Source organism: Paramormyrops kingsleyae, chromosome 9 (assembly GCF_048594095.1).
Source record: "Paramormyrops kingsleyae isolate MSU_618 chromosome 9, PKINGS_0.4, whole genome shotgun sequence".
NCBI classification, from domain to species: Eukaryota; Metazoa; Chordata; class Actinopteri; order Osteoglossiformes; family Mormyridae; genus Paramormyrops; species Paramormyrops kingsleyae.
Window position 1 is genome coordinate 3517481 of NC_132805.1, and position 18752 is coordinate 3536232.

At 43.2% G+C, this 18752-nt stretch overlaps 3 protein-coding genes across 4 annotated transcripts; all 3 read right to left on the bottom strand.

The window, feature by feature from the left end:
- Window positions 1-453: 453 nt before the first annotated feature.
- sh3bp5la (SH3-binding domain protein 5-like, a) lies at window positions 454-10001 on the bottom strand. 2 transcript variants are annotated; one of them, XM_023802619.2, is made up of 7 exons: window positions 9384-10001; window positions 8859-9105; window positions 7037-7099; window positions 6012-6140; window positions 4797-4958; window positions 4304-4477; window positions 454-3539 (listed from the first exon to the last, which is right to left on the bottom strand). In XM_023802619.2, exons 1-7 carry the CDS (start codon window positions 9434-9436, stop codon window positions 2916-2918), a joined length of 1452 nt encoding a protein of 483 aa, XP_023658387.1. In that variant the 5' UTR covers window positions 9437-10001; the 3' UTR covers window positions 454-2915. The 2 variants fall into 2 exon arrangements, with proteins under 2 accessions (XP_023658387.1, XP_023658388.1); XM_023802620.2 differs by having other exon boundaries at window positions 8859-9999.
- Window positions 10002-11205: 1204 nt separating this feature from the next.
- LOC111839043 (uncharacterized) lies at window positions 11206-14270 on the bottom strand. The gene is made up of 2 exons (XM_023802623.2): window positions 13150-14270; window positions 11206-12873 (listed from the first exon to the last, which is right to left on the bottom strand). Exons 1-2 carry the CDS (start codon window positions 13918-13920, stop codon window positions 12769-12771), a joined length of 876 nt encoding a protein of 291 aa, XP_023658391.2. The 5' UTR covers window positions 13921-14270; the 3' UTR covers window positions 11206-12768.
- A 2247-nt stretch (window positions 14271-16517) lies between these two features.
- Window positions 16518-18390, bottom strand: rnf183 (ring finger protein 183). The gene has a single exon (XM_023802622.2). The coding sequence runs from the start codon at window positions 18388-18390 to the stop codon at window positions 17503-17505; it is 888 nt and encodes a 295-aa protein (XP_023658390.1). The 3' UTR covers window positions 16518-17502.
- Window positions 18391-18752: the final 362 nt, after the last annotated feature.

Sequence of the window (18752 nt, forward strand, 5' to 3'; positions counted from 1 at the left end):
GTGGTAGTGCTCTTGCCCAAAGTAACTGAATTTGCCAATCCATTTACAGCCATAATTTTATTGAATCTTGGATTACAGTATGAGGTCCTCACGTTGGATTGGAGCCTGCAACCACTTACTTACAAGCATGATTGTCCTACCTGCTGCCTCACATCCACAGAAACCAGCAGGATATCTATCTGAGTTACCGGCTCCATTGTCTTCTCCGACACCATCCTGATTATACTGGGTAGGTACGGCAGAAACCCTTACAAAACGCTTCCACAAAACCAGCAGAACACATAGACACTTGTAAAACGTGTTTTGTGTGTTCAACATAATTTCACAAAAGCATTTGGCTCTAGCTCAAAACCTGACATGGTGGACATGTCTGCCACAAAGACAGAGGATGTGGTTTTTTTTATGAACTTATCGCTGGTACTTAGCAATAAAAATTAGCCGTGAGTCATCAAGTGAAGTGATGTTAGCTGTGAGTTTATTACTGCCGATGTGGGTGACTCTTTCAGGCTAATCTAGAACATGGGAATTAATGTGATAATTCACATTTAAGTAAATATATACAGTATGCATATTAATAAACAAAAGGAAAGATTTAAGGTCATAACCTTCCTTACAACACAAAAAAACATGAAAGGTAGAAGCTTCATAATGCCACAATCTGTCACTGTAGAGGCAAAAATGTAACCATACAGAACACAATAGCTTTAAAAAACTGATCTTTTTTTAAAATTAAGCATTTAAGGTGGTTAACAAGAAAATGTGTCTAGAAAAAGAGATCACACCACTGGGAAATAATGTACTAATTGCGTCACTTGATTGTTGCTTTGGACAAAGGAGTCTGCTAAACACAACGAACATAGATAAATGCATACAATGCTTGTAAGGGTTACACTGTTACAAGTTCATTACCCTCGCCTTGAAAACAAAGTCACACATTTATAGAAAAATAAATATATCCATGTCATAGTAACAATTCCTTAATGCCTACCTGCTGATCTATACAACTCATTTAGGAGCAACAATGTCCAATTTCACTACAGCAGGATTATTCATTCACAGTCTTAGAGGAATCAGCCGAAGAGGCCTTTGTTCCAGTCAGGCACAGAACCACGTGACCCAGCTTTTGGGTATTAGACTTGTTTAACTCCCTTTCTGAGATCTCCGTCGGGTAATGGAAACTGGAAAAGGGACTGTACTTGGACAAAGTGCTTGGACAAAGATACATTTGGGTTTGCACTGTTTAGAACGTAGAAAACGGCAGGGAGGGAAAAAAAACTGCTGGATAATACCTCTAAGAGCTTTAACTAGTATATTGCATGAATTTCCATTTTCACATGAATTATGTTTAATAGCAGCTAGAGATGCTCACCATCACTTTGAACAAATACAGATACGTCACAAAAATGTGAAGGTAGGGCTGGGTGAGAAATCAGACGATTAAGGCAAAGAGTCACAGGAAAGATGAGGACGGTGAAAAGAGCAGATACACGTGCGTCTGGGTGTTGAAGTAAAGCCCGCGGTTTCAGCAGGAATACTGAAGCAGTGACGCTGTGTACAATGTAAACAAAAAAAATCCTCATTCACAAATTCCATTAACATTAACGCCGTGTTTTTTCATGGATTCCGGTGCTTATCTATTCCAAAATAATTCAGTATAAACCTTCTTTCATCGATGTTTATATAGGTAACATTTTACAGCATACTCCTTTATACAACTATGTATCTACAAATAAAGGAATCCTCATCTTAAGTACTGAGCTCATTGGTGAAGCAGCAGTGGCCCTTGCAGGTCCTGGAAGCTGAAAGCGCCCGGGATCGTTTCTTGCCCCCTAATTGAACCTTCACAGCGTGAAGAAGTTAGCGAAAGGAGGCTGGCATACGAGGCGAAAGTCACACGCACTTGTACCATCCGGGCAAATACGGCCTTGTGACCTGTGAATCCCAACCCCCCCCCCCCCCCTGCCAGTGCCTAACAGAGAACTAGGTCACCATCTCATGGGCCAAGGATGAAAAACCATTAGAATCACAGCTGCGACACAGGACATCGCAGCTACTTTAAACCATGTCTAAATTTGTTAAGCAGGACAAATAAAAAAATAATATTTAGTTCAAAGACAAATACCTATTTTGATTTTTTTTCACAGTTGAAATTCTCACGCTAAAACGTCACATCCAGCAGCATCATGATTTGATTTTGTAAGCTGTCTTACATTTCAGTGTTTCGCCATGCAGATGTATCTAAGTGAATACAGTTATATTATACACTGCTCAGAAAGAATTAACATGACTTTTTGTTCCTCAGCTCGCCTTCTTATGTCAGCTGTATCATTAGTATTAGAACTTCTGTGTTAACCTCAATCGATATAAAAAGCAAGAAAAACACACGCAGCAAGTTAATTATTTGTTTCCCCCTGACATTGCTTTTTGAAAAGAAGAGATTGGAATGACTGGAATAAGAGTTTGGAATACGAAAATGATTGGATTGAATGGACCACAGAGAAATGAAGCAGTCCGTCTTGTAATCCATATCAGGAATAATCACATTTTCTTCGAACTGTCGGGGGAACAACTGCAATATCCTGTGGTGCCGTCTGTCATTCAGATTATACTCTAATGACTTCTGCCTTTCCCTACAATCACTATGAAGTCATCCTCCAGTGTTGCGTCTCTCTTTAATGATGCACCTCAACAGACAAGATCACAGCGATTATTCAGACATCCGCACCTGCATGGATAAGAGAATCTCTGTGTGTGCGGAGAACCTACAATTTCAATCTGCTAGTAACTTTGCATGAATTGAATTCTAATACTCATGAGTCGTCTCCCTTCACTTCCTTCTAGGTGTTCCTCCTTCCCCCTTTCGTACCACTTGTGTAATATGTTTGTTTACATCCTCAGGCCCTAAAGCACCTGTATTACAAGCTGACACTCCGGTGATGCTGTTTAACAAAACACTGCTGTGTCGCCTTTCCCCGTGTCTCTGTCTCCCTGGCTGGTCTGTCCTGCCTCGGTAGGTCGGCCGTCACCTCGCAACTTGACCCGCCCTCATCTTTCGCAATCCTGTCCCTCTCCTCCTCCTCTCCTGACAGGCTGACCACGTCACTGACGAAATCCCCGAGATGTTCCACCGAATCGCATTTTTCCAAGTCGGAAGCGATGGTCTGCAGGCTGAGGACCGACAGGGTGTCTGAGCCGGCCCTCTCAGCTTCCAGCCTCTCCTTCTGCCCCCAGCCAATCTCCCTGTGCCTTTCCACCCACTCCCTGGTTTTCTCTGCACTCCTGTTTCCATCAGCCCAGGTGGCCTGTATTGTCCCTCCACCACAGGCTCCGCCCTCACTCGCAGCTCCAAGGTCAGACTCCGCCCCGATGGGGGGGCTCCTCCCACCACATGACTTGGTTTTCCTTTTTGTGGCTCGGCTCCGCCCCCGCTGGGCATGGATCTGCTCGCTGATTTGCTCCAGGTTACGCAGGGCAACAGAGTAGCGCGTCTTCACTTTTGACACGCGCTCCTCTAACTGCAGCACTTTGGTCCTGTGCTCCTGTAAGGATGGAGACATGAAAAGGAAGCAGATGAGGAGTCTTAAAGCAGGAAACCCTAGAGCAGCACAATGTGCAGCCTTAATATCAACATTGGATTTTATGCACGTGCAATTGTCACTTTGCAAGGACTGCGACAGTCAGCTGGGTTGAGAAAATAAGTCCTAAAACATTTTTACTCAGTCACAGGAAACAACACTATGAATACATATAAATCCATCCATCCATCATTCAAACGCTTATGCTTGACAGGGTCATAGGGGGGCCTGGGTCCTATCCCATAGACCACTAGGCTGGGGTACACACTGGATGGGATGCAAACCCATACACACACACACACACGCACGCGCCTGACAGTTTAGAGCCAATTAGCCTAAATCAGTGTTTCTCAACCCCGTCATCAGGGACCCCCAGACAAACCAGGTTTTTGCCCCCTCCCAGCTACCTATCAAAAACACAAATGCAAGTCGAGTGAGCCACCCTATAAATAGAATATAATAAATTAATACTGAAAATGTTGACACCATCACACCATCAGTGACAAAACATTTCTGGAAGCAGTAAGTGCTCAGTGTCAAATACGTCAGTCTCCAGCATCTTCCCCGATAAGCGCAGTGAGGTTTAATCCATCACACAGACCTGCTGAAGGATCTGCATCTCATTACTGTAGATTTAACAGGTGAGCTCCTTCTGGATCAAACCCAACGTGTTATGATGCATTCAGCGGGAAAAGGCTGCTGTGATGGAGAATGAGCTCACAGAGTACCTCCAGGATGTAATTGAACTGGGCCTTGAGCTCAAAGTAGGGCTTGGACTTGATGATCACCCTCTTCAGAGCCTTCTGCAGGGTCTGCACTCGGGCCTCAGCGTCCTGGCACAGCTGCGTGACCCGCTGGTGCTCCCGCTCGCTGCGCAGCCGCTCCTCCTCGGCCTCGTTCACCTGCCGGGAACACGAGCAGCCACGTGAGCGCCCCCTGCTGGACCATAAGAGATTCGTTGCCATAGGATAGCAGTATCTCGATCTATCACTTCTCTACAAATCTACAAATGTCACCCATGCAGCCATCCCTGCACCCTGATATCAAACTGCTTTTTATTGTTAAAAAGAACAAACAACCTCAGATTACATCACTTAGTAGTAATTTTAGGTACTACTGTCAAAGGTCAAAAGCTTTTCAGGTTCAGCAGAATACCGTCCACATTCTTCCAGCAGAAGACCCCTAGGATGTCGGTGATGAAGGACGGCTCTGCACACTCACCTTGGAGGTGGCGTGATTCAGCATCTCCTGCCAGGTCGGATCCAACGTGTTCTTGTCTGCCAGGAGCCCCTGCTCCGCCACGTACACCATCTCCCTGGCCGCCGTGTGCATGGAGACGGCCCGCTCGTAGCTCAGGGCCGCCTTCTGGGTCTCTTGCTGGGCCTACATAGAACCCATTGTTCATTGTTCAGTTCATTGTTCCTCTAATGTGGAAGGTTTGTTATGTTTGGCAGGAAATAGATGTAGTTGTCTCCGCTTTGTCTTCCCTCCCCTTGAATTATTGATAGTTGTACAGCAATAATCTTTTGTGCTCCGTAAGTCGTCCTTAGCACTGTAATGCCTGTCCTGCCATGAATGCTGTACCAAGGGTTCTTGAGGAACGTTCTTTCATTTCACTGAGTACCTGTACATGGCTGAGACGACATTAAAGCTTTACTTGACTTGACCTAAAGAAGCCAGGGGAGGAATTGCCTGAGTGACACCCGTGGGGATTTCCCACGCCTAGATTATGAATAGAGGACTTCATTATATAACAGAAAACAATGTATTGGAATTAATATACATGCTACTGGATAAAACAATCAGCAAAAGACTGATGGAGTGACATAAAACAACAGACAGCAACGTTATTCAGAATGTCTTGTTCTTTGTATGTGTTTTGTGTGAGATCAGTTAAATTGCTTTGGTTTTTCTTTTTTGTCTCTTTCCATGCACTAAAAATAGGATTCAGGCAAACGCTTTGTAATTATCAGCCCTGGGTCTGAGGAGTGTCGAAGAGGACACAATACTCACTCCGTTTAGCACTTCAGGCAATGGAAGGTTTAACAGTGCAGGAGAAACTGTCACTCAATTATCGCTGATCAACAGCCTAACAATGGCCTGTTCCATACTAATGCTCTATTACAGTTTACATGGCTTTCTCTAGGGGAAGCTACCCTAATACACTATAGATCCGGACAGATACTTGCCAAATAAGGAAATTACCTAAAGAGCCCCCCCCCCCTCACTTCTGCCACTACTGCTCCTCCTATCATCAGAAATACCCATAAAATTCTTTAGTCACCAAAGTTGCAGTTTACCACATGAGTAAAGTCTGCCCAAAACCTTAACTTTTACTTAAAGCAAGTCTATCCAGATACTGCATTGTGACCTTCCGCGGGGGACGACAGCTCGAGCACATGGAGGAAACGTGGCCCAGGAAGCGCCGCCTCGCACCTCCTTGGCCAGCCTCCGGGCCTCGTAGTACGGCCTGGCCTTCTCGATGCAGCTTCCCAGCTGGGAGCCTTGGGCGTTCAGCTTCCTGGCCGAGTCCGTGAGGATCCGCCTGTACCCCGACCTGGCATCCTGCGAGGGAAGAAGGGGGCAGAGGCTCAGCCAGCACACGTACTCAAAGAGCTACGCCTTCCGGGTTCTTTTATAACAACGATGCCTTTTTATCATTCTAAGGCTTCTTCACTGGGACCACTAACGAGCATAATTAATCCCACGGGACTGGCTGCTTGCTATTACATGCAAGAGGACAAACTGCAAGTATGATTATGGCACCTGAAAAAGCTTCCAGAAGTAAATACAGATATGCAAAGAACGTAACGCACGGTATCTTTCAAAGTCTTGTTGTCAAGTGTTATTGTAAGTAAATGTTAGGCACAACAAAAAAGAACAGATTGGCAGCGCAAACGCAACATCACCTGGACGTTAATGAAAGCATATACTGTATGTCATACTGTGTATATGTTTTATTTTTCATGTGTCGCATTTATTGTCATACTTCTTTATCTGTCGTTACTATTACTCATTTTGTTGTGTTAAAACTGACTTTACATTACAATCATCAGCCCAAAAACTATGCTAATGAGATGTTTCTTCTTAGACATTCTGCTTCATTTGGCTTCAGTATGAAACAAGCTGCTCATCAAGAACACTTTCACATCCTCATACCGTTTCATCTGTTATGTGTTTTTATAGCTTTGAATACGGGCCTTACATTCTTTGAGCTCTGCACTGCTATGCAGTCAATATTTACCATACAGACGGGACCTAAGGATGCGGGGAGGGTGAGAATGCCAAAAATGTGAAGCTCGAAGCACCGACTGAACATGCTGTTAGAGCCAGTGGGGGCAGAAATGGCCGCAGGAGAGCACAGAAAGTGACTAACGCTAATTCAATACACACTGATAGCGAGTAAAGAACACTGACACACCGTGACAAGCACACTGACATTTAGCGAGGGTGTCACTCACATCCAGCTGCAGCTCCAGCTTGTTAATCTCCTCACTGGCTTCATTAAGGTGTTCCAACTCCTCCTACGAAAGAGTGACATGATTACGAGGGACACTTACATAATGATGGTTTAATCCAGCTCGACAGTGGAATGATGACCATCCTGCCCTCGATCGTATGCTTCTACCGCAGCCACACTTAGTTTCAGATTCTTCCTGAGTACCGTTCAGAGGGCTGAGACCTCCACCCTCTGATGGTCTGCCTGCTGGAAATCCTAATCGTGTTTGAACTCCAGAGAGCATTTACTGTGAAACACTCCACCCTTCCTCAAACCAGAGCCTAACTGCTCCATCTTCGATCCAGGGCATTTTGCTCAGTCTGCTGTATCCTTAATGAGCAGCAAAGTCAATTCTGCAGGAGAGAAAGCCCAATTCCTCCTCAACAGCATTCAACAAAGCAGATCAACTGACAGGACGGATTCCTCGAACGTGCAAATGAGTGCAGAGTACTCCTTCCAAACTTCCTGCAGCAGTGAAAAGTCCCTTCCTATTACTGAAGACAGCATCAGAACACGAAATCCTTGATCAGTCCTTCATGCACATCCCGTGAATTCAAGTCTAATTAAACAGCAGTGTGTGTGTGTGTGTGTGTGTGTGTGTGTGTGTGTGTGTGTGTGTGTCGTGATAGACTGGCATCCCATGCTGGGTGCACCCCTGCCTTGTGCCCTGTGCGATCGGGAATAAGCCCCAGGCAGCCCCCCCACAACCCTACCCAGGGTAAGCAGATGAAAGGTGGATAGATAATTGTATGGTTGGCTGGGTTGATGGATAGGCCACACAATGCAATTTGTCATGAATTTCCATAATGCTATCCTAGCATGTATGCCATCTCTCTCCCATTTTATACTAAATTCTGTTCCCACACACATTTTATTTCAGCATAGAGACACGCATCCTACAACTAATCGCGGCCTTTACGACCGCAGTCTGCGACACCAGCAGAGCTCCTGCAGTCACCTTCAGATTCACCGCGCTGACACCCTGGCAGGCTGCCGTGAACCACGGTGCTACTACTGACACCCGTGCTGCTCTGTCACAGCGTTGACTCAGCCCATTGGCCGACTGCTTTGAACGTGGCACGAGAGCGAATCAGCCCATCCTCGCTGAGATAGCCCTTCTCCTGACTATGGCGGGGTCTTGTAACAGAAACAAAATTACAAAAACAAATAAAACAATAATTACATCTTGTGTAGTCAGACACTAACTACTGACACTAGCAATAAAATTCCAGTGATCATCCACGTCCAAACTAGTGCAGCATAAAGAAGAACCTATTCAGGATCTACAGTGGACACCCCCAGCAGAATGAACACTCTGACTTCAATGCATAGATGGATGGATGGATGGACTGATGAGTGGATGGATTGATGGATGAATGGATGCATGCATGCATGCCTGGCATAGCATTGCGATTTGTCAGTGTCACATGACATAAGAAGTAATCTCTGAGACTCTAGTTTAGCACAAATGTCAAACACGCAGAGTAAAAACTCAACAGACATTAAAAAATTTGACAAGGGAGTATGCTAACGCTCTGGGGAACAGAAGAAAACTAGGACTATCTCTCACTCACTGGACACACATTTCGTTCAAACTATTAACAGTGGACCCCCAGTATTATATTTGGTGTATTTTCTCACATTAAATTTAATATCATCTCAATACATTCAATATATTTATACACATAAACGAGTATAATTGCGGCTTTTGGTATCGCTGTCTATTTGCCGACTTTTCTCTCACACGTATATGGTCGTGTATGAATTTCTAAGGAATCATTTACCTGAATCCTGGGGTCTAATTCTTCCTCGTACCCATCCTCCTCCTCCTCTCCTCGGTAGTGCCCAGCACCATCTTGCGCCTCCTTGCTCTCCCCGGCACCTGTGCCCGCTCCATCATGCCCTCCGCGCCGGGCGGCCGCGTCCTTCCCCTCAGCCTCCCCACCGGGCGTCTCCTCCCGCCGGTCAGGTGATTCGGGGCCGCCCGAGCCGGCGGGGCTCCCGCGAAAGCTTCCCAGCTCCATTCCGGGCCTTTGCGATGAATTAAATATTTATAATGGGAGATGTGATGATGTTTGAGTGTAATATCCGTCTACAATTACTTAAGCATGCCAGCTGTTAAGCGTCTTCTTACAGCAACCTAGTTAGCCATCTTTCTGCAACAGCTCTCTCGTGTTAGCTAAATATTCTGCTTGTCGCTTTACAAAATAATATGACAGCGAAAATAAGAAGACTAACTGGACTGCTGTATCTCACATTAATTTTTTTATTTATATTCCCCGTTTTAGCGGAGCTCTTTTCCATCTCACCCATCACTCCTATCCCTCCCACCCTGCCTTTCTTCGCTCAGTCTCCGAAACATAAATTCCCATCATCGACAAAAGGTAAATACAGAACGCGCGTTTTCCGCCTGTTTGGCCTCCGAGGCTGCCGTAGCTGCGGTGTATTGCTATTTTAAACTTCGTGGTGTGACGAACTCATTAGGACGTAATTAATACAATATTAATTACCAATTACGTAGTACATTACTAATCAGCGCCCAGTTTCGACAGGTGTAGAGTGTAACGAATATTTACTAATTGTTGACTGACAGGGTCAATATGTCATTGTACCCCCTTGAAAAAAATGCCAGAGGTGATAGAAATAATGATATGATGTATAGTATGTATGTATGAACACTAATACACTCTGGAGAAAGAAATTTAGATTTTAACAACAAATGAATTTCACGAAATTAGCAAACAGATAACTACATTTGAATGCTTTTCTCTTGGATTTACAGAAAGACTGAAATGTTGTCTTGCAAATCTTTCTACAATATTTTCTTCAGTAAAGTCAGGAGTATTGACTTTTCACTGTTCACAAGTTCACCAGTACCAGTAGTTGAAAAAACTTCCCATTCTATGAAACCTCTTCCTCCATGCTTAATGGTGGTTGAGATGCATTTAATACAAACCTAATTCTCCTTCTAGAAAGAATCTTTTTGGCGGAGGTCTTGAACCCTTTTTTTTAAGTATTTCAGAACCATGAAGACATATTAACATTTGTTGCAACAACAGCAGTAGATTATGGGGCATTTACAGAAAGGGGGGGGGGGGGGGGATCAGACATGAAACTGTTGCCATTGAAAGGAAACAGAATCAGATTATTAAAACTTTTATCTGTCCTGTATATATTTGTTTTTGGAAAATGTACTGGAAATGTTAAGCAACTAAAATGTTAATGTTAAATGTCCAAAGACTGATTTCATAAGAAATGTTTTTCTGATTTATATAATTTTGTACAATATAAATTCATGTGAAGCAATATTCAAATTAATATTTTCAAATCCCAAGTGACTAAAAGACTTTGATTTGCTTGCAGTAAGCTACAGGAAGCATAAGAACATAGAATTAGTGTGATTTGATCTGACAGGACATATTGAAACTGCTTCGCTGGTTCCTGGCATGGCCAGAGTGTAGTCATTCCAGTAACATGATACATCACCATCCGAGAGATTCATCAGCATCCCATAATGCACTCTCTCTGCCTGGTGGGAGAAACACCACCTTGGCCAGCAGTGCTTCAGATCAACAAGACATAAGCTGTCACACGGCAGACTTATTGTGACGCTGACCTTGAAGACGGCAAAGGCATGACTTCATTTTCCATTAAGCATGAACTTGATAAAATGGCACCAGATTCCTGTAAACACACTTTCAGACCATTGATGATAGAGACCAGTCAACCCACCAAGCTACACAAACATCAGATCACCTCCTGTGCTACCAAGATGAATTGTTATTATCAGTCTTACTATGGAGGCTATTATTACATCCATATGTTATTTTTTATTAACATATTATTTATAATAGTAAGTATTATTATTGCTTGTAAATCAATTTTGGCATTTACCAGTCCTTCTTCCTCAATTAATGTATTGCATCTTGTTGAAAATAGGTGAGTTACTGCCCCCTGCTGCACTGGAAAGTTGAGCAGAAGAGTCGGAGATGACATCAGCATTAACAAAATACTGAAAGATTGCTGAACACAGAACCCCCACGATGATCCACCTCAGGATATGTGGTTCAAACATAGATCTATAAATCAAAGTAGCGTGTTAAATATATGTAACAGAGCAAATTACAGGCATGGATTGAATTTGACTTTTAATTTCTAAAATATATTTCAAAGCATTTTGCGCAATAACATTCTACAAAAAATTCCACTGATTTCTTGTATCATTAACATGATTTGATCATTAACCATCATCATCACTTTTAGAAATGTGACAAATAATCAAAAAACCCCTAAATTTGTGGCGGGGGTTCAACGTGGTATTTTCCCATATTAATGATGCGGTCATTATGACTGTATTTCTGTCTTTCTGTAGATTTCAGTTACTTTATCCACACATTTATTTTTTTCTTAACAGAACGGCAAAGCATCTAAAAAATAAATTAACAGTACTGTACCAACTTCCTACATTTCCATTAATGGAGAACCTTGCAAAATAAAATGACAGAATGGGACAGGTTCATACACGCTTTTAAATTACACGTTGTTAAAAAGAAACACCCGTTTTTGTTAGAACAGATGAATGCATCATGACAAAGGCCTCCAGGCTTCCTGGAAATGAAAACCTAATACTGTTTCTCTATTATTCCATTCTTGCAAAATGTGGACACATGCAGATCCTAGGATATCTCACCCATCCAATGCAGACTTTTTCAGGTTCCTCCAAAAAGGTTCCATATTGTCAGCATTATGCAGGATTTTCTATTCTTTATATTACATCCAGCAATACAATTACCGAAATCAATATTATAATACGATTTGGCTAACAGGTCAAACTGAAAAAAAGTACATTTGACCCAATGATCGACACTCTCTTATGAGATCTTCACCTCGTCAGATGTCACCCTCATTCCACAGCACTGACCCAAGGAGGCAGTCATGGGATTGATAGTGAAGCAGGGGGGGGGGGGGACCCAGGGAAGGAGTATGATCCATATTCAAGGATAGTGATGTGTTATATAGGTTATTTACCAAGCCACATAATGCTCTCAACTTTTTAGTGTCTTAAAACAATTATACAACTAAAAGTTGATCTTAACCACTGAGAACTTTAGCAGCCAATGATTATTAGAAGAGAGGAGCGTTTCTCCTAATGAACAGACAGAGCTTTGATTAATACATAAACGGTGACTGCTTATCCTCATAATTCAAATGGCTTATGGAACAAAAACTTTTCCTTACATATTTAGCACAGAAATACTGAGCTGAATACATCTTGTCACAATGACATATGTGTATTACATTTTAACTTTTAAATAAAAATATTCTGTTGATGTAATACTCGATGGTCTTACATTAAAAATGCTGTTTTTTAACTTAAAGATTTAAGAAAATCTTGGCGAGAACTTTTAAAGTTCGTTATGATCTACACGTAGCTATTTCATAAAATGTGCAAAAAAATGCATAAACCTGCCATGCAACTTGTATGAACAAAAGGTCTGCTAAATAAATATTATGATGCAATGGCTTTTGGCAGAAAACTAGCGGAATAGCCTTTTGTCTTATGGATTAAAGCGCGTACTTTGAGCTGGACACATCAACGGAACCCCCCCGAGGGCCGGCAAACACGTCACAGGAGCCGAGAAGAGCGCGGATTCCCCTCGCATCCCAGCACGGTGTCCCAAACAACTGAAGTCCTCATTTTCCAGAGACTGCAGAGGATTTGGGGCAGGATGTGGGTTTTGGAGATCCTTCTTCTACTTCCAAACTAGTAGGGCGACGTCTTCCATTAAAACCGATTACCTGCACAGGCCAGATAATAAGTTAAATGTCAGTTTTAAGAAAAACTGTAATAATTTATTCATCTTCTTGGGGAAGTTGCATTTTGTTATATTTAAAGAATGATCTATTGCAATCTCTCAGCGCGTTGCTGTAGTGGATGCTCATTAATGTAATCGCTTATTTTGCATACCACACTACCTCGCTTCAAGGTGAATGCTGTACACCGGTCTTCTCGGGGAGAGCAGAAGATATAGCTGCCTACTCATATATAATTAGCAGTGATCAGCCACCACTCACCGTGTGACAATTGTTATAGCTGCTGCATGGGTCTTGACTTTTGGCAAAAGTCGCCCTTTGATCGTCCACCTTGGATGCACCTTGGATGCACCGAGATCCATCTGTAATTATAAATCGTCTGCGCAGGATATCCGACAGCGGGGCGGTGAGAAGCGTGCAGACGCTCTTCAGAGACGGCCAGCCGGCGCGGAGCATCACCGGCGGCCCGTAGTCGTTGCCGAATCTCCTTGATTTCAGCAAACACTGTACAAACAAACATGCCTTGGGTGCTGACTGACCCAGAATAGCTCCCGCGAGCCTGCCGCCTCTTGTTTCCTTCGGTGGAGTGCTTTTCCCAGACCCTAAAGCGACCAAAACCGTCTCCGCGAAGCCAGATCCCCGGCTGCACGGTTCAGCACGTCTCCGCCCGTCCGACACCGGCGCAGCCGCGGACCGGCTGCAGGGAACCTGCGCCTCCGTCCGCACGTGGCGGCCGCTCACCGAAGCCCCGGCATCTCTGGATCTGTCGGTGAGCAGCTCCCACCGGATAACCACGGATATCCCGTCTCTGACCTCGGCGTATCCTCCGAAAAGTAACGCTCTCCACTCCAGCCGAGGCTGACGCGAGTCCACGCTCGCATTGGACGCTGCCGGCTCGCCGCTCGCCCCGCACTTGGGCCCGAGGCTGTACCCGCTTCCAGGCCGCTTCTTGTTTGCCTGGTTGCGAGCGAATATATTTCCCCTGCAGCGAAGAACAGCCGATAAAGCCGAAGCTGAAGGAGTTGAGGCCATTGTAATAATAAAAATGCTAAAACGTTACTGTCTATAAACACAAGAAAACTGCCAGCTTGAAAAGTATCAAAAATCTAATCTAAATAAAACAAGTAATAATTCTTTGGGGAAAAGAAAAATTATGGGGGACATATCAAAATAGGCTGGCCCAAGGACATAAGTCCGAGTTACCGAACCAAATAAGCCGAAAAAGCGTATGTGGCTTCTCTAAAATAGGGGTGTGGGGGAGGAAGGTCTCTTTCCAAAACAGAGTGGAGGGCAGTTCATAGTTACAAAACTTGGCGTGGATGTGGGACGCAGCGGTTCATTGTCGAGACATGCAGCACGGTGCTCTCACCGCAGAATTAAAACTCAAGTAACAGTCGAAACGGTGATATGTAGTGACACCCATCCCTCAAGTATGATTATATTTAACAAACAGCTCCATTCAACTCGCACTTTGTACTTCATCACGTGTTCAGTCCATAGGATGTGAGCTGTCATTAGAAGCCTAGAAAGAGATGAGTAACAAACAGCCTACAATTATGTGGGTGTCAGCTTGGAATGATCCATCCATCTTCCTCAGCCACTTAGCACAGCCAACGCGTCGCTGAAGTAAACCTGCAGCCTACGGCACGGGGAAGCATGCCAGCATACCAGCATACCCATTCAGGCTCCAGTTTGAGTCACCCTATCAAAACTTTTGTAGGACATGTTAATACTCAGGGAAACATGTATATGTGCAATATTTTCTTTGTAATTTTCTGCATTACAATAAGCAATCAGCGACAAAACTCCACCCACTCTAGGCCTGAAAAAGCCTGCGTTTCAGTATCAGTTTGAAACTGAAACGTTACAGATTTTCAATAAACACGATAAGATTCATGTATAATACGATGTGTGATTGGGTTACTCCGTACACATACATCATATTGATAGTGATCAGTATTAGTTGTAATCCCCAGTACAAATACATCCCATGTTATTGTTGTGATATTTGGATTTTTATCAGAAATACCACACGAGGGCGCTCAAGGTCTTAGAATTTAAAATGGAAAATGTTTTTACTTCTCAGTCTTAATATCTCTAATGTTTTGACCGCTTAAACTGTATGGATTTAAAATATTTCAAACTTTAACCAGTAGACGATATAACACAGTAAGCAATTTAACATTCTTTTTTCGACTGGTTTTACAGGCGGCCTTGTTCATAAATCGTCGTGATTCTGATTCGACTTGTATGTCAATTAGCGAGAGCCACAGGTTAAGACTATGTCCCTGTATGTATGGGATGAGTCATGTACTAATTTAAAATATGTATATCTTTGTTATTATGTTATCCAAACAATATATTTAAGCATAGTTATAATGCTATTATGATTGTTAATTTTACGAGTTATAAGTTATAAAATGAAATATAATATAACAATATGAATGCATAATTACATGACAACCACAAAATGAACGGATTACGTATTTATAAACATACATAGAAATGGAATTAACGGGAATTAGAAGAAAATATCTGTATCACTTAAAGAACGCATTGGGTGTGTTAAAGAACAACAGTCCTGCCGCCTGCCGTGGTCTTAAAATACACCAAGCGGCACACGGACATTTAACGTCAATAAGGGAGTGTTCCGTTTCATTTAGTGCTTTGTGTTCAGTACTTTTTAAAACGGTGTTTTCAGTGAATTAAGTTATATATCTATAGTTTATATAAAAAATTGTAAAATCTGTCTTGAATATAAACTTTGCCTATATTTGAGTTGTAGGACGCTATAAATAAAGTAAAATAACCACCTTCCAAACTCAGTGTGTAATAAGTAAACATGATTATTTCCGTCTTATTCCTGGTACTCATTTCTGTTGTCTTGTCAGTTTATGTTGTCATTTATCATTTAGTGAGCGATTTGTAGTCAGACAGGTTTCAGGCAAGTGACACGCAAGGTCTCTGCGGAATAGAAGAATGCACCTTATCTCGACACAGTGCTTTTTTAGTTTTCACTGTCTTTATAATTATTCACACAAACACACACACACATATATATATATATATATATAGAGAGAGAGAGAGAGAGAGAGAGAGAGAGCGAATTCAGCGTTGTTTTTGTAATTTCGTGAAAATAGTACTACAAAGTGATTTATGAAGAATTCGCTTATAAATAATGGGCGATAACAAGAGAATCTCATGTAGTCGCTGATGGCAATACACAAAAAGTGAAATCTTCGGTAGGCCTATCATTAACAAGTTTGACGAAAACTTTGTACTACTAAGAGAAAAAATGCCGGTTCGAAGGAAGGACGTACCGCGTATTCAGAATTAAACGGTCGAATTTTCCAGCATGAAGGAAAATCACAAACCGGATCAGCTTTCCTGTTTTTACATTGCGGTTCTGTTGGCTTTTGTCAAATAGAACATGAAAGAGAATCCACACATATTAACGTGCCACTAACCAAACACTGAAAATATATCTCCTAGTTCCTGTTTATTAGGTATTAGCCAACAAGCCACCGAAATATCCTGATACTCGACAATGATCAACAAGGACACAGTTTAGATTACGCGCTGATAACTTGTATGTACAATGTTAGCAATCAATAAAAACGACCTGAATCTCAATTTTAACCTTTTTTTTTATTCAAAGAGTACAATAATTTCACGTATCTATTTACATAAACAATTAAGTAAAACATGGAATATAAAGTGCAGTGCACAGTTAGTGCCGGTAGATCGTGGAGAACAGAGCTAGCCTGTCTCGGGGCATTTGCACAAGGTAACAGCTGCCCATTCACAGCAAATTCTGAGGTGTAGTTTAGGGTAATAGTGCATGTGCATGAAGATCTGGAAACTCAAATCAACCTAATGACCAGCTTCAGGTACCATTCCCCCGTTTCATTCTTCTTTTTTTCTACTTTTGTTTTATTTACCTACGAACTTTCTCCAAGAAGCGCAGTTTCCCCATTAGGCCATAAGAAGACTTTTACCACAAGGAAAACCAAGGAAAAAAAAAACCCCAGTTCATTAACGTCACAGTCCTTTTTTTCTGGCATCATAGTTTTCTTTCTTTTTTTTTTTGTCATTTCCTGTGTTCCTTGTTAATTCTTAATGGTGTCGATGTATTCGGTCACAGTCTTCAGGTACCATTCCCCCCTTTTCATTCTTCTTGTTTATACATTTGTTTTATGTAACTACAAACTTTGTCCATGAAGTGCAATGTTTCCCATTACGCCATAAGAAGACTTTTACCACAAGGAACACCAAGGGAAAAAATATCCAGTTAATTAAAATGTTACAGTACAATTTTTCTGGCATGACAGTTTTCTTTCTTTCTTTCTTTGTCATTTTCTGTGTTCCTTGTTAATTCTTAATGGTGTTGATGTATTCGGGTTGTTTCTGCGTTAATCATTGATGCGTGTGGAGTCCCCAGCTTCCGTATAGTTCCGCAGTCCCTCAAGGTTACACTGCCTGAGTGTTCTTTTGGAAAGTGATAACAGCAGAACTCCTTGCCCCGTTTGCTACTCTTCCTGACCTCCACATGCAGAACATTTGCATGTTACACTTTCCAATCTGTTTCACTTCCCCCGTTTCCATTTCGCTCCTTCATGGACGGTGCTCGTTCGATGTGTTTCCGGTATTAATTTGGTTGCCCATTGGGGCCAATGGCATCACAACAAATGCCAGGATCCCCACCAGCATCAGGGTGACCGTTATTATGATAATGGCCGCCACCACCGCATAATAGCAGTGGTTGGAGCGCATGATCTGGCGCAGGCGGGTTCTTACCCTGCTAGGGGGGCGACCCACATCGACGGTGGTGGCTTGGTCAAGGCCTGCCTCTAGGTTCCCAAACTGCAGGTTGCCTTGGGCCTGGTGTTCCTTCTTCTCCTTCTTGAAATTGGGCAGAGCGAGGCTGGACGCGGCAGGCTTGTTGAATGCGGGGGGCTTCTTCAGGACGAGCTTGCCCTTACTGCGCTGAAAGCGCACAGACAGTGCCCGCTGCATTTCTGGGGGCAGCCTGCTGAAAATGTCCTTGTTGTTGTCCAGCTGCGGCAGGTCCCGGCCATGGGGAAGCTCGGTCAGCCCCCTGCAGATGGGGCAGGCCAGGGACTTCAGCTCGACGGACGACACGTTGATGCGGGCCAGGCACTCCAGACAGAACGTGTGTCCGCAGGCCAGGATCTTCGGGGCCTTGAAGACGTTGTCGTAAGGGCAGAAGCACACGATGCACTCCGTGTCCTCCGTGCCATCGTCACGGCCCCTGTTCCCAGAGACCCGCGACCCTCGGCGTTCCTCGCTCCGTCCACGCTGCCTCCTCTCTGCTCGGTCCTGCTCCATCTTGCGTCCGTTCCTCTCACCCAGGCCTGCATCGCTGCTCCTGCTTCGACGCATGGACCTGTTCTTCCTCTCAGCCTGAGGTATTTTGTTCTGCTGTGTCATCTTGGAGCTGTGGCCTCCTCTGATGTTCTCGCTCCCTTTCGCATCATTCATAATGAAGAAAATTCTGTAGAGGAAGCAAAAATGCAAATGTAAACATGTAGGATTAGCATATATTTTAGTCTGTTACCGCATTAGTGACCATAGGCTATCCAAGGGAAAGCTTAGCGTGAGCACACTCACAGGTATTCTGCTTATCCATTAGTATCTTTTGCCGAGATATTAGTCGTAATAGTTTCTAGTATATTAACTTGTATTATACTTTGTATATTAACTGTCCATAATTATATACTGTCACTTTAACTTTTTACATGTCTTGTAGATTCTGTAAATACCCCTCCTCCCAGTTAGGAAAAGCTTACCTCTTCTGTATAGTTGTATCAGTATGTCATTCACCAGTAGTCAAGACTGATTTG

What these genes read in the sequence shown, in the direction of transcription:
- sh3bp5la (XM_023802619.2), bottom strand. Translation starts at nt 9,436, where the DNA reads ATGTTTCGGAGACTGAGCGAAGAAAGGCAGGGTGGGAGGGATAGGAGT. An exon ending in GGGAGGGATAGGAGTGATGG is followed by an intron (nt 9,106 to 9,383) that starts GTGAGATGGAAA and finishes TTCATCGCAAAG; the next exon opens with GCCCGGAATGGAGCTGGGAA. An exon ending in AATTAGACCCCAGGATTCAG is followed by an intron (nt 7,100 to 8,858) that starts GTAAATGATTCC and finishes ACTCTTTCGTAG; the next exon opens with GAGGAGTTGGAACACCTTAA.
- LOC111839043 (XM_023802623.2), bottom strand. Translation starts at nt 13,920, where the DNA reads ATGGCCTCAACTCCTTCAGCTTCGGCTTTATCGGCTGTTCTTCGCTGC. An exon ending in GCTATAACAATTGTCACACG is followed by an intron (nt 12,874 to 13,149) that starts GTGAGTGGTGGC and finishes TGGCCTGTGCAG; the next exon opens with GTAATCGGTTTTAATGGAAG.
- rnf183 (XM_023802622.2), bottom strand. Translation starts at nt 18,390, where the DNA reads ATGAATGATGCGAAAGGGAGCGAGAACATCAGAGGAGGCCACAGCTCC.